The following is a 22,307-nucleotide window of genomic DNA, read 5'->3' as shown; positions in this document are numbered from 1 at the left end:
GGTAATTTCTATAACATCATCGGAATTCTCGTCGGAATCCGATTCATCGGAGAATTGGTAATCCTCCCAATATTTTGCTTCCTTGGCGGAAACACCATTGACCATAATTAACCTTGGTCGGTTGGTTGAGGATTTTCTTTTACTTAACCGTTTTATTATTTCCCCCACCGGTTCTATTTCTTCATCCGGTTCCGATTCTTCTTCCGGTTCCGATTCTTCTTCCGGTTCCGACTCTTCTTCCGGTTCCTCTTCGGGAACTTGTGAATCAGTCCACGAATCATTCCAATTTACATTTGACTCTTCATTATTATTAGGTGAGTCAATGGGACTTGTTCTAGATGTAGACATCTATCACATAATATCAAACGCGTTAAGAGATTAATATATCACATAATATTCGCATGTTAAAAATATATAGTTTCCAACAAAATTTGTTAAGCAATCATTTTTCAAGTAAACACGGTCGAAGTCCAGACTCACTAATGCATCCTAACAAACTCGATAAGACACACTAATGAAAAATTCTGGTTCTCTAAGACCAACGCTCGGATACCAACTGAAATGTCCCGTTCTTATTGATTAAAAACGTTCCATATTAATTGATTTCGTTGCTAGGTTTTGACCTCTATATGAGACGTTTTTCAAAGACTGCATTCATTTTTAAAACAAACCATAACCTTTATTTCATCAATAAAGGTTTAAAAAGCTTTACGTAGATTATCAAATAATGATAATCTAAAATATCCTGTTTACACACGACCATTACATAATGGTTTACAATACAAATATGTTACAACAAAATAAGTTTCTTGAATGCAGTTTTTACACAATATCATACAAGCATGGACTCCAAATCTTGTCCTTATTTAAGTATGCGACAGCGGAAGCTCTTAATAATCACCTGAGAATAAACATGCTTAAAACGTCAACAAAAATGTTGGTGAGTTATAGGTTTAACCTATATATATCAAATCGTAACAATAGACCACAAGATTTCATATTTCAATACACATCCCATACATAGAGATAAAAATCATTCATATGGTGAACACCTGGTAACCGACATTAACAAGATGCATATATATAAGAATATCCCCATCATTCCGGGACACCCTTCGGATATGATATAAATTTCGAAGTACTAAAGCATCCGGTACTTTGGATGGGGTTTGTTAGGCCCAATAGATCTATCTTTAGGATTCGCGTCAATTAGGGTGTCTGTTCCCTAATTCTTAGATTACCAGACTTAATAAAAAGGGGCATATTCGATTTCGATAATTCAACCATAGAATGTAGTTTCACGTACTTGTGTCTATTTTGTAAATCATTTATAAAACCTGCATGTATTCTCATCCCAAAAATATTAGATTTTAAAAGTGGGACTATAACTCACTTTCACAGATTTTTTACTTCGTCGGGAAGTAAGACTTGGCCACTGGTTGATTCACGAACCTATAACAATATATACATATATATCAAAGTATGTTCAAAATATATTTACAACACTTTTAATATATTTTGATGTTTTAAGTTTATTAAGTCAGCTGTCCTCGTTAGTAACCTATAACTAGTTGTCCACAGTTAGATATACAGAAATAAATCGATAAATATTATCTTGAATCAATCCACGACCCAGTGTATACGTATCTCAGTATTGATCACAACTCAAACTATACATATTTTGGAATCAACCTCAACCCTGTATAGCTAACTCCAACATTCACATATAGAGTGTCTATGGTTGTTCCGAAATATATATAGATGTGTCGACATGATAGGTCGAAACATTGTATACGTGTCTATGGTATCTCAAGATTACATAATATACAATACAAGTTGATTAAGTTATGGTTGGAATAGATTTGTTACCAATTTTCACGTAGCTAAAATGAGAAAAATTATCCAATCTTGTTTTACCCATAACTTCTTCATTTTAAATCCGTTTTGAGTGAATCAAATTGCTATGGTTTCATATTGAACTCTATTTTATGAATCTAAACAGAAAAAGTATAGGTTTATAGTCGGAAAAATAAGTTACAAGTCGTTTTTGTAAAGGTAGTCATTTCAGTCGAAAGAACGACGTCTAGATGACCATTTTAGAAAACATACTTCCACTTTGAGTTTAACCATAATTTTTGGATATAGTTTCATGTTCATAATAAAAATCATTTTCTCTGAATAACAACTTTTAAATCAAAGTTTATCATAGTTTTTAATTAACTAACCCAAAACAGCCCGCGGTGTTACTACGACGGCGTAAATCCGGTTTTACGGTGTTTTTCGTGTTTCCAGGTTTTAAATCATTAAGTTAGCATATCATATAGATATAGAACATGTGTTTAGTTGATTTTAAAAGTCAAGTTAGAAGGATTAACTTTTGTTTGCGAACAAGTTTAGAATTAACTAAACTATGTTCTAGTGATTACAAGTTTAAACCTTCGAATAAGATAGCTTTATATGTATGAATCGAATGATGTTATGAACATCATTACTACCTTAAGTTCCTTGGATAAACCTACTGGAAAAGAGAAAAATGGATCTAGCTTCAATGGATCCTTGGATGGCTCGAAGTTCTTGAAGCAGAATCATGACACGAAAACAAGTTCAAGTAAGATCATCACTTGAAATAAGATTGTTATAGTTATAGAAATTGAACCAAAGTTTAAATATGATTATTACCTTGTATTAGAATGATAACCTAATATAAGAAACAAAGATTTCTTGAGGTTGGATGATCACCTTACAAGATTGGAAGTGAGCTAGCAAACTTGAAAGTATTCTTGATTTTATGAAACTAGAACTTTTGGAATTTATGAAGAACACTTAGAACTTGAAGATAGAACTTGAGAGAGATCAATTAGATGAAGAAAATTGAAGAATGAAAGTGTTTGTAGGTGTTTTTGGTCGTTGGTGTATGGATTAGATATAAAGGATATGTAATTTTGTTTTCATGTAAATAAGTCATGAATGATTACTCATATTTTTGTAATTTTATGAGATATTTCATGCTAGTTGCCAAATGATGGTTCCCACATGTGTTAGGTGACTCACATGGGCTGCTAAGAGCTGATCATTGGAGTGTATATACCAATAGTACATACATCTAAAAGCTGTGTATTGTACGAGTACGAATACGGGTGCATACGAGTAGAATTGTTGATGAAACTGAACGAGGATGTAATTGTAAGCATTTTTGTTAAGTAGAAGTATTTTGATAAGTGTATTGAAGTCTTTCAAAAGTGTATAAATACATATTAAAACACTACATGTATATACATTTTAACTGAGTCGTTAAGTCATCGTTAGTCGTTACATGTAAGTGTTGTTTTTAAACCTTTAGGTTAACGGTCTTGTTAAATGTTGTTAACCCAATGTTTATAATATCAAATGAGATTTTAAATTATTATATTATCATGATATTATCATGTATGAATATCTCTTAATATGATATATATACATTAAATGTCTTTACAACGATAATCGTTACATATATGTCTCGTTTAAAAATCATTAAGTTAGTAGTCTTGTTTTTACATATGTAGTTCATTGTTAATATACTTAATGATATGTTTACTTATCATAGTATCATGTTAACTATATATATATCCATATATATGTCATCATATAGTTTTTACAAGTTTTAACGTTCGTGAATCACCGGTCAACTTGGGTGGTCAATTGTCTATATGAAACATATTTCAATTAATCAAGTCTTAACAAGTTTGATTGCTTAACATGTTGGAAACATTTAATCATGTAAATATCAATCTCAATTAATATATATAAACATGGAAAAGTTCGGGTCACTACAGTAAGTTCCGCAGAAACAGTTAAACAAGCAACTTGTAGATTAGTCCTATCAGTGAATCCTACTTGGCTCGGTCAAGACTCACTAATGTAACCTAATTCCCTACAACCAATGCTCTGATACCAAATGTGACGCCCCGTACAAAACCATCGTGTACGATTCGTCAACAACAGGATCTTTACACGGTCAAGTACTACATGCTGTTTGAAAACCAGTTTTGTATTCATAAAAAGATAGCGTTTATAAAAGATAATGTGACACAAAGTTCGTTACAAAGTCATTATTTGAAAATAACATAAGTTACGAATGCATGATAAAAGTTTCATGATTGAGACATCTCTAAGTAATGCAGCGGAAATCTAACACAACAGGTCCATAACAGCAAGTCTATAACACCAAGATAGCAAGTCTAACAGCAGAAGCAACATCGTCTAAGCACCTGAGAAATACACGCTTAAAAGTCAACACGAATGTTGGTGAGCTATAGTTTATAATCAGTAAAGTAATGTAGACCACGAGTTATCGTATTCAAAACAGTATGAAAAGTATATGCTTATCCGTGGGCACCCGGTAACTAACTTAATGTAATAGTAATACCCCCTAAAAGTACACTTGGCGAGTGTGTATGTCCTCGAAGTATCAAACACTCGTTAAATGCTAGCGCGACTAGCCCGAGTGGGGATGTCAAACCCTATGGATCCATATCTAATATTCGCGTTCACCGGTTCAAAACCAATGATTAAACGTTACCCTGCTAAGGGGAATGTTTATGCCGTTATATAACCCACACATATGTAAAGTTTAAGTACTCGTGTAAAGTGAGTAAAACATAAAAAGCGCATGTATTCTCAGTCCCAAAAATAGTAAAAAGTAGTAAAGGGATGCTATAACTCACAGTGAATAAGCAGTAAAAGTCGATATGAAACGTATGCAGGTAGTAAGTCGGTCCAAAATGTCGTCAACCTAAGTCAAAGGTCACTAGGTCATTATGTTGTCCCAAAAGGTTAAAAGTGAATAAATTAAGTTTAAGTGTCATCATCGACATCATCATTATCATCATCATTCATCAACACTAAGGTAAGTTTAACTAGAATAGAGATCGAAACAAAAGGCTGACCTCGGACAGCTGTTATGACCTCTATACAAATCAAAAAGATGCGTAATCAGTGGCTATGACTCCGTATGTGAGTCCCCTAACCGCTGACCAATTTTCAGAACCTAACTCATCTTCGTTTGACCGTGGCGACGGCTTAAGTGCGAGTTGGTCCGAAATTTCAGCACAACGTTACAAAGGCGTAGTGACTTTCGGAAGGCCATAAATCCTAAACCGTATATCGGATTAAGACGAGGCCTAAACGAAAAGTCATCTGCTCGAAACGAACTAACTGAAAATCAATTTTCCAGAAGTCCAGGAATCTGATCAGATCCCAAAAAATAGTAAACAAGTGCTCCGGTGGGGTTCTTGGTGCTTGATGCTCATCACGGTTCTCATCCTTGATGCTTGTAAGCTTCAAGTGTACAACTCTTTGATGAGTTAGCATCACCTTGACCAAGATTCAACCATCAACACACAATATGTTAAGACCAAGTAAGAACACAACTCATTTAAGAGTCTTAGATGGATGATGAACCAAGGTTACATCATAACCTTAGTCTTAACACAAATACAAGTTCTATTTACAACTAAAGCTACAAACATTACTTCAATCAAACAAGTATGAACACAATCTTGATCAAATAAAGTAATGGAACCCTAAGCTAGAGAGCTTGGATCCTTTTCACACAAGTTATGAGATTACAAATCTAGAAAGCTTGAATCTTTGGTGTTCTTGAATATCTTGAAGTATAAAGCTTGGATCTTTAAGTTACATAAAGACCATAAACACAAGTTTTGATCTTTACAACAAAATAATGAGATCATAAGTTGGAAAACTTAGATCCAATAAAAGATATGAAGATTCAAAGCTAGAAAGCTTGAATCTTGGTTGTTTTTGAAGATCTTGAAGCATAAAGCTTAGATCTTTAAGTTACATGAAGATTACAAACACAAGTTTGAATTTTTATAACAAAATAACAAGATTAAAGCTAAAAGATTTAGATCTACAAATTAAGTGAAGATTCAAAGCTAGAAAGCTTGAATCTTCCATGATCTTGAAGGATTCAAACCCAAGTTTGAATCTTTAAGATATAACAAGATCAAAAGCTAAAGGCTAGATCCATACATGATGATGATGATGTCGTGGGTGATGAAGGGAGAAGAAGAAGAAAAATCAAATACTTACACTTTTTAGAGAGAGAAGAACTAGAGAGAGAATTAGAGAGTAAGTGTGTGTAAATTACAAATGAAAGCAAGTGTAAAATGGATGGAATAAGGCTTTTATTTATAGGTGGTGAGGGTGTGGGTGGGTGGTGATGGCCGTAGGTTTACATGGGGACAAGGGGGACACCTTTTTGCTTTTTGGTTAATGGTTGTCTAAAGTTGGTGCTTATGTTAGGATCCCATGCAACATTAAGGATAATACTTGACAAAAATGCTAGTATGCTCTCTCTAATAAATGAGCATTTGTCTTATTTATTAATGGGTCACTAGTTATTTATAATTGGGCTAATTAAATAGTCCACTAGCTAGTGTAGGGTGGGCTAAGATCCAACAAGGTAGAAAGTCCAACAAGACTAACTAGTGTGCTCTAGTAAATTACTAAGCGTAATTAAGCATCCAAAAACCTAAGTAATTGTTATTATAAAATAACAATTAGTATTTCGTAGTCATAATATTCTGATTACGACAAAAGTTAAACGTGTACGCAGTACGCAGTTCGTTAAAAACGTCAAGTAACACTAACGGTCATAAAGGCTTCCGGGGGTTAAGTATCCTACGTACTTAATGATACGTTTTAACATATAAATGAAAGTAATCAACATGTAGGGAGTTCCCAGAGTATAATATAGTTCAGTACGCACAAATACGCAGTTTCGCGAAAACACAAAGCGCAAAAGTAAGTCGAAAAAGTCGGGTTGTTACATTGAGCAACTGGAAGAATCACATTGATTATGAGGAGCTCTTCGTGCTGATAACGTGTTATAATTTAATACTTTATATGGCATATATATCCTAGTAATATGAATGAAGATACTAATATGAAAGAAGAAAAAAGAGATTAAATTCTTATTCAAGAATGGTGTGTATATCTTTACAATTGAGTGATTATTTATAATACTAAAAGTTACATTATTCGTTTTCATTTTCAATTATGGAGTAGATGAAATAGTAATCAATAATTCATAATTTTACTGTACAAGATTATCAATCATCTCTATTCATCTACATGCGTACAAAATGACAATCCATCCATATAACACAAAGAATATTATCATTTTATACCAATAGTCTAATTGTCTCTAATATGAGTTGGCACATGTTCAAGAATTTGATGCAGACATATATCTAATTTTGCAACACCAACATGAAAATAACATAAAAGTACCCTCAAAATCTAGTTCAAAACCATTAATCTATAAGTCTATAACACACCAACATGATCTTGGTGCAAATCTGTATAGACAATTCAAACCCACAATCAAGTTTTCACAGAAAAAAAAACAATGTATACCGATAAGTCTAAGATAAATTTCTCCATAGGGTATATATATATTATATATCATTCCCCAAACGCTACGTCATTTGTAAAGCAAGAACTCAGATGATGCATCATTTAGTTGACTGCGACTTGAGCAGATAGCAATTTCGGTTGAAGGCTCTCTTGGGTCGATACTTTGTTCTGATTGGAGGATAACTTAAGCACCTGCACAGCTTCTTCAACTCTTGAAGCTAAAGCTGTTGGTGATTCTAAAAGCAAAACTAACTCCCAGTTCTCCATCTCCAACAACATTCCAGTTATCTTTGCAGCAAGATCAGGCTGAAATTAAAACAAATGAGTCGTTATATACATATACTTAAATAGTATCACATAATGTATATCACTCATGACACTCAATGTTAGAATCAGTCGATTTGGTTCATTAAACATGCACACGCCGGACCAGCCCTGGTACCAGGTTGCATTGACGACGTCCCAGGGCATCAAGAATTTTTGTTGCACTTGAACATCAAAATAATTTTAGCTTCGGAAATGCACGAAACATAATATATATAGCCTTTTTTTGGATCAATGCGGCATCATAAACTTATGTTTGTATGTTTTGGATCAATTATAGCCTTTTTTTTATTTTATTTTTTTTTTATTTTACCTTTTCTACCTTTTAAAGATACCAATAAGTTTACTCATATTTTTAATTAATGAAACTTATTCTTAACTTAGTAACTAGGATTTTTGGTCTAGTACTTCACACTATATTGGCCAAACCAACATAGTGAACTCTAGCTAAGATAGTAGCCATGGACGAAAAAATCAAGGCCGAAGCTAGAATTACAAAGTCCAATCTTTTTCTATCATGTCAAAATTAGAGCCTAGTGGTTGGGGTCTTGATTTCGTCACAAGAGGTCTAAGGTTCAAAGCTCACCAGCTACATATCTTGTGGTGGCCCGGAAAAGGGTCAAAAACAGTCATAGGATAACTTAATTAGGCCGTGTACATCTAAGTATAGCTGAAGATAAAACCTTATCCGTTTTTACCTTCTATGTGAACATACTACTTACTTTAATCAGCTACTCCAATTAGGCAATTATCAAACATCACATTAATGAAAGTTTTGAAAACAAAATTAAGATGCAACTATTGTGAAGAATAGGAAAGTGACCTCATGTTGGTTGACAAGGGGGTAGAGACGTTCCCCGAGCATCTGCTTTTGAATATCCGTCGAATTAACAGCACACATACTACTCAATATCTCAGATCCGTCACCACTTCGTCCACCAGAATTCGAAGCAGAAGTTGCTACTGACCCATTGTTTCTTCCTCTATTTTGTCTTTGAACTCTTGGAGCGTTAAGTATCTGAAAATAAATCAACCAAATTTTATACAAGAAGGATCCCACCCCAAAATAATACCACTATAGCAGGCAGTGTAGTTTTTTTTTTTTTTTTTTTTTTTTTGAGAAATAATGGAACTTACTGAATAATAGGTCGATGTGTCGACCGGCCTTGTTGGAGGAGCAAAGCTATAAGGCCTCCATCCGGGCCTCATGCCCATAGGTTGATACATGAGGCCAGGTCGTTGAGGTACTTGCGAATAAATACCGGGAGTTGATGGATAGTAAACAGGATATCCACCCGGGATGAGAGCAGATGGGCCCGCCATTCCCGCCATACGTTGTGCATAGTGAAGTTGTAATTGTGCTTGTCTCTCTTCTTTTCTTTGAGCGATAGCAACGTATAAAGGCTTCCCATGAAACATACATCCTGTAAATTGAATACCAATATGAACAAAATATTAAGTATAAAGTTTTAGTACTAAGTACTAGTTAGTTAAGTAGTACTATAATCTCACCATGAAAGGTGTTCACAGCCTTGTTTGCTTCATCCGGTGCAGAAAAACAAACAAATCCAAACCCTTTACTCAAACCTTTTTCATTAACCATCAATTTAGCAGAGGTGATTGTACCACATTGACTGAAACATTCTTTCAATTCATCTTCAGTGACATAATCGTCAATGTTCTTGACGTAAACATTTGAACCCTAATGTAAAAAAGTATGTACAAATGTTCAATAACAGATTATAAATGTTGCTAGAAATAAAAATGTGGCAAACATACCTGCCACTTTGATATTTGTTCTTTCCTCCACTCCTCAAATTGACGCCGCAAAAGTTGTTCTCGCTCTGATTTCTTTTGTGCACGGCCAACGTATAAAACCTTTTCACCTGTGCTTACACAAATGTGTCACAAGATGTAAGTAATTCAACTAAAACGACATCATTAAGTTTATCTAACAAATTATTTTTATAACAAATGTGACACACCAAGACTCATTCCATTCATAGTTTCCGTCGCCTTCTTAGCATCATCAGGGTTCTCAAAATTCACAAAACCAAAACCTCGAGAAGCCCCATTCTCGTCTCTAACTATAATTAAGCTACGAATATTCCCGAACTCAGAGAACTTGTTCTTGAGAACGTCTTCAGTTATATCTAAATCGAGATTCTTGATATACAAATTTGTATACTTATCAGAATTGGATAATATTCTATCACTCTTCTTCATGAACTTCCCAACATATCTACAATAATTCAATGTAAAAATTATTAGAAAAAGATAAAATTAACACCAATGTAAAAAAATATGGACCAATATATTTCAAGATCATACATCTGTTTGCCTGCAACATCAGTGCCATTAAGATACTCAATAGCAGCATTTGATGATTCCTCTGACTCAAACTGAACGAAACCGTACCCTTTGCTCCTGCCATCCTCAAATGTTGAAACTTTACATGACAATATGTTCCCAAATTTCTGAAACAGTTCTTGAAGTTGAACATTATCCATTGACTCACTCAAATTCTACAACCAAAAAACAAAAACAATTATGTTAATACATACGGAGTTATACATTTAAAGATGTTAATAGAATTGATTATGATCGAACTTACCTTAACAAACAAGTTCCCAATTCCACTCCTTCTAATATCAGGGTCACGATTCGCCCTTGTCACCCTTATCATTTTCCCACATAACATGGTGTTGTTTTTATCTTCGATTGCACATGTGGCTGCTCAGATTTAATACCAAATGAGTTATAAATTTGGGGAGAAATTAGCAATAGCACTAGCTACAAACAAATCAACTGAATACAAAAATCAACACCTGAACTCCATAAGACTACATTAACAATTAATAAGACACTCGAATTTAAAAAATACGAGTTTTATCTGAAGCACCAAACATGTTTTAAGGCGTTGTAGTGTATAAAAATGGTGTACGGAGGAATTGGTAATGTACGGATCACTCCCCATTTAACAAGTACAATACCATTAAATCAATCCCATGTTAATTACAAACAAAAATTGGATTCACCATGGACTCAATTTTTTTTTTTATAGAATTTTTACATTTTCTGCAATTTACATAATCAACAAAATTCAATAATGCTATTACTAATATATAAGCTATATATAACCTAAGTATATTTTAGGCCTATCAATCATTCTTCTACTCTTTATCATCATATAGCCATTTTATACAAGTAGCATAATCATTATCAAAATAATCAAACTTAATAAAAACCATTACACAGTTTCCCCAAGTAAATATTTTCAATTAGTTACATAATCATAATATAAAACAACGCACATTCTTCTGTAACCAAAATTAACACAATCCAATAAAATTAATTAATTCAATTTACATAATCATAATCATCAAGATCAATAAACTTACAATAACCCTAATATAAGCATGCAGTTGTGAAATCCCTCACAGAACAAAACAAAATACAATTATAATTTATAATTTTATAATAAATTATAATATTGGCATGCAAAATCATAAAACAAACCAACATATATATTTAATTGATCGTGAATGTTAATATGAATGTATATATATGTATATGTATGTAAGCATATGAGAATGATTGTATATATACCATCTTCGGGTGACAAAAAATTAACGTAGCCATAACACAACGATCGGCCAGTAGACGAATCACGACAAACACGAACAGACGACAAACTTTTGTAATCTGCAAAAGCATTATTTAAATGTATATCATTAATGTCAGGATGCAAATCTCCAACGTACAATGACGCCGGAACAACCAACGCCGGTGATGCTGACGGTGTTGCGGGTCCCACTGATGCCATAATTTTGATAAAACGCTTGTGATTTTATGATCACAATTAGAGAGATGAATAAAGTTTTGTAGAGATGAATGATAAACGATTTACGTTTTGTTAGATGGAATTGAATGAATTTTGGGATTTATTAATTAATGACAGAAGAATAGATTTCTATTCAGAAAACATGCGTTTTTTTAGGGGAGATTTTAATTATAATATTATACATTATATTATATTATATTATATATATATATATATATATATATATATATATATATATATATATATATATATATATATATATATATATATATATATATATATATATAGGATTTGAGAAAATAATTAAATAGTTAATGGAAATTAAATGTGAAGCGGGTTTTGGTAACGAAATAGTTATTTGTGTTTAATGAAAGAATAATATATGGAAATTTAAATGTAACATTTATTATAATCTTCATCAATATTTTTATAAATAAATTATATAAATTATATAAATTATATAAATAAAAGTATTTTGTAGCAATTAATTATTAATTTTTAAATGACAGTTTTATAGAAAGGAAAAAATCTAATTATATTTGGTATTTTTTTCTAAGGAGAATGGTAAATAATACATAAAAAACTACGTTTAAACATACCATATTTAAGGTTATAAATTGGATTAAAGAGTATAAATATTCTTTTTTTAGTATCGACTTTCCTTATATAATTTTGACATTCATATTAATCATAGCAGTTACATCTATTTATTTATACTATACATTAAAAGAAAAGAAAAATTGAGTTATACTTTTTTAGCATTATTGAATTTGAACCCTTAGATCAAAAAAATGACTTACATTGCCCTTACTTGATAACCATTGGATCAACCTATAACCTTATAATTAAATTCACTCACATGAAACTTCCCATCATACCCTTGATCCATTAAAAATTACGGGAGTATCTGCTATGAATAGGGGTCAATCCATTCATTCCATTAACGCAATACACCCCATTCTCATAAACCCTAATTTCCATTCTGAACAAATTACGGGAGAAAATCATCTGAACAGTGGTCACCCTATTATAATTTCATTACGCCATACATCCCATTTTCAGAAAACCTAATCGTTTCCTAATCTCAATTGTTTCTCTCTTCAAATTGCCAAAAGAACTTCAATTGCAGATCATGTGCTTGTCGAAACAAAACCATCTTCGTAATTTGTAAGTTACACTTACGGTTTTGCGTAATCAGTAATTTTATTATGGCAGAACTCTCTACTTCCTGAAATTGACAGATTCACAAAAACAAAAAAAGATCCAATCGATAGATTCACAAAAAAAACCCTAAATCAATAGCGATTACACAAAAATCCTACCATATACACAAAATCGCTACAATCAAACAAAGCCCTAAATTCCAATTGTTCAGAACCGACCGAGTCTGGTTAATCCGTTGTTGAACGGGTATGCTGTGGTTCATCAGCGCAAAATTCCGTTAAAGAGGTAATTATTCGATTATTTTCAAATTTCTGTGTATATACTGTTTACAACATGATTGAAATTACAGTTCTTTGTATATAATATATTTCTGGAATTTGGTTGTTGTTGAAGTTGTTGATTTTGATAAAAATTATCAACTGTTATTTGAACATGAATTCTGTTAGTATACCTAATATTTATTTTTCGCTGATTTTTAAGAATCGACTATGAATGTAGGCAGAAATTGGGGTTTGAGTTGATACATTGCAAACTCTGATTTTGTGCTTCTATCATTAGGTTTTACATAACTTTGTGCAATTAACTTAGTGTTGTATCACATAAAGAAAAAACAGATTTCAGAGATTGCGCAGTTCTAAAGGTTCGATTAAAGTCGAGTTGCTGTGAAGGATTACACATATACCCTTTTAAGGCTCGGATATTCATTTTATATACACATTCCTACGTAGTGTCAAAATACTCAACCGTTGTTTGTGGTCCGAGCACGCACAATAAAATTTGTTGTAAATAGTTACAAAGGTATCTTATATCCAATAGTGGTTCCAAATAAATATGCAAAATTGAAGCCTTATAAAAGTTATTTGCTGCATTTTTCGGGCCACATGTGCATGTTTCGAGCAAAAACTAAGAATGCCTCTCACCTCAAATTTACTTGATGTATCAGTTGTAACGTCCTCCCAATAGGGTCTGGAAGAAACGTTACTAATATCAAATAAACCAACATGTTATAATACGAGAACAATACTAAATGATAAAATTAACTGGAATGAGTACGCAGCGGAAAATGAAATGTCGTTACAAAAGAAATATGTAATTGTTTAAATGCAGTAGTAATAAATGCGATAATCTCTTGATCCTATGTCCAAGTAGCATCACATAAGCAGTAGATAGGAAAGCTTGAATTAAACATCACCTGAGACAAAATATGCTAAAGTGTCAACCAAAAAGGTTGAGTGAAGTTCATAGGTTTAACAAAAGTAGTTATCGTTGTTTTTAGACCATAAGATTTAGTTGTAAAGTTGATCTCCCGCAGGATCAAAAAGTAGATCTCGCAGATCCAAAAGTTATGCCAGTGCGTGATATTTAGACTAAACATTCAAGTTTGTCCCATGACAAGTTGTGTCTGTCCTTGTCGGTTTAATTTCATTATCAAGTAATACAAAGACTTAGTCAAATGTATCGGGGACGTTACTGAAATGACCCGTCCTAATCCATCCGGACGAAGTCCATATCGATTATAAACGATTCACAACAGCTGATTACATTGCGAGGTACTTGACCTCTATATGATACGTTTTACAAACATCGCATTCGTTTTTGAAAAGACAATCTTTAATTACATCAAAAGTTGAAGGCATGCATACCATTTCATAATATATCTAACTATAATCGACATAATAATAATCTTGATGAACTTAATGACTCGAATGCAACGTCTTTTGAAATATGTCATGAATGACTCCAAGTAATATCTTTAAAGTGAGCAAATGCACAGCGGAAGATTTCTTTAATACCTGAGAATAAACATGCTTTAAAGTGTCAACCAAAAGGTTGGTGAGTTCATTAGTTTAACATAAATAATCATTTCATAATTTTAATAGACCACAAGATTTCATATTTCCATTTCTCACAAACATACGTCCCATGCATAGAGACAAAAATATCATTCATATGGATTGAACACCTGGTAACCGACATTCACAATATGCATATAAGAATATCCCGATCATTCCGGGATCCTCCTTCGGACATGATATAAATTTCGAAGTACTAAAGTATCCGGTACTTTGGATGGGGCTTGTTTGTCCCAATAGATCTATCTTTAGGATTCGCGTCAATTAGGGTGTCTGTTCCCTAATTCTTAGATTACCAGACTTAATAAAAAGGGCATATTCGATTAGATAATCCAACCATAGAATGTAGTTTCGATTACTTGTGTCTATTTCGTAAAGCATTTATAAAAACAGCGCATGTATTCTCAGTCCCAAAAATATATATTGCAAAAGCATTTAAAAAGGGATTAATGAAACTCACGCATATAAATATGGTAAAACAGTTAATAAAGCATTTGCATGTATTCTCAGCCCAAAAATATAATGAGTAAAAGGGAGCAAATGAAACTCACGCATATAAATATGGTAAAACAGTTAATAAAGCATTTGCATGTATTCTCAGCCCAAAAATGTAATGAGTAAAAGGGAGCAAATGAAACTCACCTATTGTATTTTGTAGTAAAAATACATATGACGACATTGAACAAATGTAGGGTTGGCCTCGGATTCACGAACCTATATCATTTGTATATTTATTAATATACATAACTGTAATCGAACAAATATATATATTGTTATTAGTGTTGTAATTTATATATGTATCTATGTATATATATGTATACATATATGTTAATCTAATAAGTTTCATTATATAATTTTTCATTTCCATAAATATAGATATATTAATATAGTTAGATTATGTGTAGAAGATATATTTTTATATAATATCGTGGTAATAATACTATTAATTAGATTTATTAATGATGTTGAAAATAATTATCTTGATAATATCTTTAGTCACTTTGTTAGTAAGGATATTGATAATGATAGTAGTAATATTAATAAGAAAAATAAAAATAAAAATGTAAATTTTTATAAACATTAGAATTTTTAGATTGATAGGTTTTTACTAAAACTGATAATGATAATTCCAAATAAAATGTTAATTTTAATTACAATACTAATTATTAATGAAAAGATTGATAATAATAATAATCTTAATACTAATGATAATAGTACTTAAATAATAATTTGATCATAATGGTGTTACATTTTAATTTTAATGGTAATACTAATAATGATACTAATAATAGTAATAGTACTGTTAATAATAATAACTAGCATAATAATTTTACTGGTAGTGAAAGTTATGATAATAATGTTAGTAATAACAATACTAATAATAATCACAATTGTAATTATAATCATGATAATAATAATTGATAACTAATACTTATTTTAGTGATAATATTTATAATACTAAGCAATACTACTGGTAATAATAATGATATTAGTAATAATAATAATAACTAATGATAATAACAATAATAATAACTATAATCATATTAATAATAGTAAATGATAAATAATAATAATAATAATAATAACTAATAACTAATAATAATAAAAATAAGATAGTTACTACCTTAAAAGCTCAAAAAGACCGCCGGAGCCGGGACTCGAACCCGTGACCTCTCGCACAACCCAAACACTCTTAACCATCTGTTCTGTTTTCCTTTTTCTGAGTTATACCCTACTCCATTCTACTTAACCCAAAACTTGTTTTATGTTCTTCATCTTCTTCAATTCAAAACCAAAACTGAATCCAAATCCTTTTTATCTTAATAATAGTTACAACTCGATTTTTTTTCATTTAATCTCCAACATATAACCGATTAAATGAGATTAATTGGAAAGAAAAAAAAAATAAAAAAAAATATAAAGGTAACTGCAGTTCGTCGCTGCCTATGATAAAAAAAAAATTGATTTCGCAAATGATAACGTTATAGATAAAGGTTATAACACAAAATAGGTTAGAAAACATTCGTGGAAACATTACAAATCATCAATTTAACTTGATTCGAAACAGACATCACGAATTCGATTGATGAACAAATATTGACTTTTTGGAATCTAAACTTTGACTTGAAAATTTGAAATCAAGAGATGAAATTGGGACTCGAAATTTTACAGATAGATTGAGTAGGTGATTCCTAGCAATACTACATTAATAGAATTTGAAATTTAAATCGAAATTGAATTTTGATCAGAAAGTTGTCGTGAAGCAATGTAATGGTTTTGTTTCATCTGTTTACTGTAAGATTTCTATTTTTCTTCCTTACAGATATTAAGAGTGGATAATATATAACACTTGTGAGTAATTGATGCAGTAGCAATAATTTAGCAGAGTTGTTTTGTAGTTGAAATTCGTTCGACAGGATATCAATCAGGATCAGGAATATCAAGCAAAGTAAAAGGTGGAAAGGGACCTCTAACAGAATAGTACATTAGGTGATATATATAACAATCTGATTTTATATCTGAATTACTACATACTAGTATTACAGTTTATAAATATAATATATTTAAGTAAAATACTGTTAATTTATTAATATTACAAATAATAAAGATATTAATATTTATAATAATAATATTAATAATAATCACCTATAATAAAAATGCAAATTGTAACTAATAACTTTAGTAGTTATTATAATCTTAATTTTTATAATAATAATCATAATATTAATAATAAATAAAATAATATACATGATAACACTAATAATAATAATAATATTGATGATGGTAACATTAATATTAGTAATGAGATTATAATTTTTAATATTTTGTATCTATATATAATATATATATATATATATATATATATATATATATATATATATATATATATATATATATAGCCACATTAATAGAACTGATATAAATATTATTATTATTATTTATAATGAAAGTAATAAAAATCTTAATATGACAACTATAATCTAACTTGTAGTAAAATTAATATGTTAATCTTTCATATTGTAAATTCTGTAATACTTATTTTATATAATACATATTTGAGTATTTAATATATAATATTAATTTTTGTATAGGAGTCATATATGTGTATATATATATATATATATATATATACATATATATATATATATATATATACATATATATATATATATATATATATATATATATATATATATATATATATATATATATATATATATATATTTTAATAATAGCTTAATTATTTTGTATTTTACTTTACATTTTCAATTCAAATGATTAATTTGTATTTTATTAATTCAAATTAATATATATCTTTATATTTATATTAATATATACATCTTTATTTACATAATGGTTCGTGAATCGTCGGGAATAGTCAAAGGTTAATAGAATGCATACAACAGTTCAAAATTTTTAGGATTCAATTAAATAGACTTTGCTTATCGTGTCGGAACCATATAAAGATTAAAGTTTAAATTTGATCGGAAATTCTCGGGTTATCACAGTACCTACCCGTTAAAAGAAATTTCGTCCCGAAATTTGATAGAGGTCGTCATGGTTAACAGTAAGAATGTTATTATGACGAATATAAGCTGATAAATAGAGTTTTATCATTATTGAATAATACATATTAAATAATTCGATTATTCGAAGCGCACGAATGAAGCTATCATAAAAGAGTGAAATGAATAAATGAAGTTTCGTTTTAACTCTTGACGTTGTCTTGGTTGAATTTATAAAATAAGGTACGTCTTAACTTTTGACGTAGAGGGTTGAATTCCGGAATTCAAGGGATTAAAGAAAATCTTCGAAATCTAAAAGATTTAATTCTTCGGTGAATAAGGAAATTAAAATCTCTATAATTAAATATGATGATCTGCCTTGTTTACTCTGTCTGATATTTCCATTATAAATCAAACTTTTTCCGTTCCATTATCCTCTCCATTCCTATACCTTCTTTCTTAATTCTTATATCCAAAGGATCGTGAAAATGCTTAATCCAGTTTTAATCCTTGATATTTTCCTAATTATTATTTCTGTCATCCTTCTTTTCAATCTTCCACCAGAAGAATCTGTTTACTTTTACTATTACCTTGGGGTGATACTATTCTTAATTCTACCGTGTCTCTATATTGCTATTCGTATTAATATCCACGATTTGTAACCTCTGTGTTGTTATTGGGCTTTATATTTTCCCTTATGCTTTGGAGCTCTTTGCCTTTTTATTATCTTCCCGATCTCTAATAAAGCAAGTAATAGTCCAGAATTCATAAGTATGAAACTTTGAATGAACTTAATGTTCTAAACAAGAAAGAACGTAATAGCACGATTTGATTTGTCAAATTACCTGAATCACTGAGAATAGAACTATCAAGAATATACTTTCTTGATATGTTCAGAAGTTAAGCAGAATGAAAGAGTTATGTAACATGGCACGTGATGACGTTATGATCTGTGAATCATCACATTCCATTAGAAACTCAGCATGACTTACTGTAATATAATCACGTTGATCAAGTCTCATTATATTATACTAACTCATGCATCAGTTCCCAACATTACTTCAATAACATTCATATTTTAAGCTCGAAAGTTTACAGAATATAGAAACTAACAGTTTCTATATGATGTAACACTGATAGCACGAAGAGATTAATGATTTCAGATAAGATTAGTTATGAAAATATATTCAGAAATATCAAGAATATTTATAATGAAAGATACGATAATATCTCACAATATCTAAGATCAGAGGATGATAGAAACTATTGACCGCAAGGGTTTAGAGTAAAGAGCAAGATATTCGCTAAAGACTTTAACAGGCATTGAATCATTTGGATTCTTTGAAGTCAAACTTATTCTTTGTGATTTGCCCACAGTTTCCTTCATAGTTTCGCATAATCCGCTTTTAGGTACTAAATTTCCTATTGAGTGTCTCCAATACTCCATTCTTTATCATCAAACTTTTGACGGTTAAGGTCGTTTACGGTTGTCTATGGTTTCTGCTGCTTCATTCGGCTTTTTTTTTCTTCAACATTCAGAGTATTAATTTGTAGACTGAGTGCTTTTTAGAATTTCAGAATGATAGATCATAATTCTAAGAGATAAATGTTATATGGATACATATAACTGTTGATGTATATATGCTGTGAGTTTTCAAAGTACTGATTGCTGACTCCCGATAATTGGTATGGCAGTTCTCGTTACAAGATGCGGATGAGTATATGATAAGGTTTCAATGAATAAATATAATGATTTATCAGAGAGATTTAAACCAAGAAGCAGCGAGGTTGCTCGTACGTCTGCTGGTAATATGGTAGAATATGAAAGGTTCTCTGGTAACAATAACAGAGCACGCATATATATCAAGGTCATAATAAGATTGTTTCGAACGAAAAGTCGAAGTTAACTTGCTGAAGCTGTGACAAAATTTGCTACTTTAGAAGGGATCACCAAGTTATTTTGGGTAATAATAACACTAAAGGAATTAGCACAGATATGTGTTAAACGTTTACTCAGGTTCCGAGTGTTTTCAGGTGCATAACTATATTCATCAATCTTTTCTTTCGTAGATGAAGTGCAGTTGGTTTATCATCTCGATTGAGGTGTTTTCAAGAGTAATGAAAGGTTTGAACGCAGAATGTAATCGTGAAGATACAAATGAGGTTTAAGACGAAATCAAGTGGCAACTTGAAGAATTGTTTAGTTTCATATGTTATAATCAATATTTTAATTCATTTTATTTGTCCAATGTTATTAGTCCACAGTCGATAGTCCACAGTTGACAATCCAATAATTCATATTCATATATAATTTAATATATAATATTCAAATTAATTAATACGTATCGTGACCCGTGTACATGTCTCAGACTCGATCACAACTCAAAGTATATATATTATTATAGAATCAACCTCAACCCTGTATAGAGAACTCGATCATTACTACATATAGAGTGTCTATGGTGATTCCAAATAATATATATAGATGCGTCGATATGATATGTCAAAACCTTGTGTACGTGTCCCGATATTTAAAGTGTGTAAAATAAATAACAGAAATTTAAATGACAATAAATAAAGTGCGTAAAGTAAATAACATAAATTAAATGATGATAAATAAAATTGCGAGAATTAAAATTGCGATAAAATAAATTGCGATAGTTACAATGTAATACGGAATTAACAGTTAGCTAGGAACAGTTAGCTAGGATTTTATTAGCGTGGATTCTTAACAAAATTTATCATAGTTAATTTGTTTGTTTCTAACAAATTTTATTTTGTCCAATGTTTTCTTCATTATGCCACTTGTCGGATTCTGATAGGTCAAAATCCAAATATGAAATTGAATGAAAATGGTTATTCTGTGGTGAACGGATACGTATATCGATGGATATAAGTAGGATTGTAAATGACTGTTGAATCAGATTCGGAGAATATACAGTGTAACTTATTAATGTGAAATCTAAATATTCCTCGGGTATTACCTACCCGTTAAAATATTTTCACCATTAATAGTTTGTACAAAAGAATTTTTAATTACAATCTTTATGAAAATATACTTACATATATATTTTCTTCAGATATAATCATGAATTTAATGAGTTAATATGATATTAAACTCATTTGATTTACCGTTAGAACTAGAATGGATAATCTCCAAAACTTTAGAGATTACTTAATCGCCATGTCGAACGGGGATAAATGATGTAGAACATCATGTAGAACGATGATTATGCTTGAGGTACAGAATGAGATGTTGAGGCATGGATTGTTGATGATACTGGTGCTGTTGCCGATGGTACTGTTGGTACCGGTGATGTTGCTGAAGCTGGTAAATTTTGCACCATATTCTCCAAATTTATTAATCGCGTGCGAAGCTCGTTGACTTCTCCCATTACTCCAAGATGATTGTCGGTCGGAACGAACGAATGAATAGGGTTTAGAATTTTAGATAGAATATAATCGTGGCGAGATATTCGGGAAATGAGTGACAAAATAGTATCTCGAACAGGTTCGCCGGTAAGTGCTTCAGGTTCACCGCCAAGAGGTGAATTTGGTTGATGGAAAGGATCACCTTCTTTTTGTCTCCAATGATTAAGTAGGCTACGAACCTATCAGATGAATTGGTTGATTCATTCTGGTGACACTGCTTTTAGAGCTTAGGTGAAACTCCATATCGGAATAGCTGTCGGAATAACTATCGGAATAGCTATCGGAATTCGAGGAACTCGAACTGGTTGAAGGATTCATCCCGTATGATCAGATGAAGGATTTTCGATAAGAAATAGATTATAGGATGTAAATTAGTACCCTGCAATACATAATTTACATATGCATTTATAATACTAAAATCCCATAAGTTACAGAGGAATCTACGGAAGCTGTCAAGCAAAGGAAACAACAACAGACATGCTAAGATATGAATTTATCTATACACTGTCTATGCAATAGCGGCAGTAAGACATGTCTAGACTTTAAGGATGATAAACAAGTAATTTTCGACACGAAATGATAAGCAAAACTATTAACATGCAGACACGGTCGAAGTCCAGACTCACTAATGCATCCTAACGACTTATCAGTTATACACACTAATGCAGACCTGGTTCGCTAAGACCACCGCTCTGATACCAACTGAAATGACCCGTCCTAATCCATCTGGACGAAGTCCATATCGATTATAAACGATTCACAACA

General features: G+C 31.2%; 1 protein-coding gene across 1 annotated transcript; it reads right to left on the bottom strand.

The window, feature by feature from the left end:
• Positions 1 to 7,521: 7,521 nt before the first annotated feature.
• On the bottom strand, positions 7,522 to 11,569 carry LOC139889208 (polyadenylate-binding protein 7). Its single transcript, XM_071872174.1, has 9 exons — positions 11,353 to 11,569; positions 10,358 to 10,476; positions 10,075 to 10,268; positions 9,729 to 9,985; positions 9,523 to 9,629; positions 9,256 to 9,445; positions 8,790 to 9,167; positions 8,567 to 8,742; positions 7,522 to 7,725 (listed from the first exon to the last, which is right to left on the bottom strand). Exons 1-9 carry the CDS (start codon positions 11,567 to 11,569, stop codon positions 7,522 to 7,524), a joined length of 1,842 nt encoding a protein of 613 aa, XP_071728275.1.
• Between the last annotated feature and the right edge of the window lie 10,738 nt (positions 11,570 to 22,307).

Source organism: Rutidosis leptorrhynchoides, chromosome 1, assembly GCF_046630445.1.
Source record: "Rutidosis leptorrhynchoides isolate AG116_Rl617_1_P2 chromosome 1, CSIRO_AGI_Rlap_v1, whole genome shotgun sequence".
NCBI classification, from domain to species: Eukaryota; Viridiplantae; Streptophyta; class Magnoliopsida; order Asterales; family Asteraceae; genus Rutidosis; species Rutidosis leptorrhynchoides.
This window is presented reverse-complemented; position numbering and strand designations above follow the sequence as displayed.

Coding starts and splice junctions, on each gene's coding strand:
- LOC139889208 (XM_071872174.1), bottom strand. CDS start 11,569: ATGGCATCAGTGGGACCCGCAACACCGTCAGCATCACCGGCGTTGGTT. Junction 9,986..10,074: donor GATGTTGCAGGCAAACAGAT/GTATGATCTTGA, acceptor GAATTATTGTAG/ATATGTTGGGAAGTTCATGA. Junction 8,743..8,789: donor TTTGGGGTGGGATCCTTCTT/GTATAAAATTTG, acceptor ACGCTCCAAGAG/TTCAAAGACAAAATAGAGGA.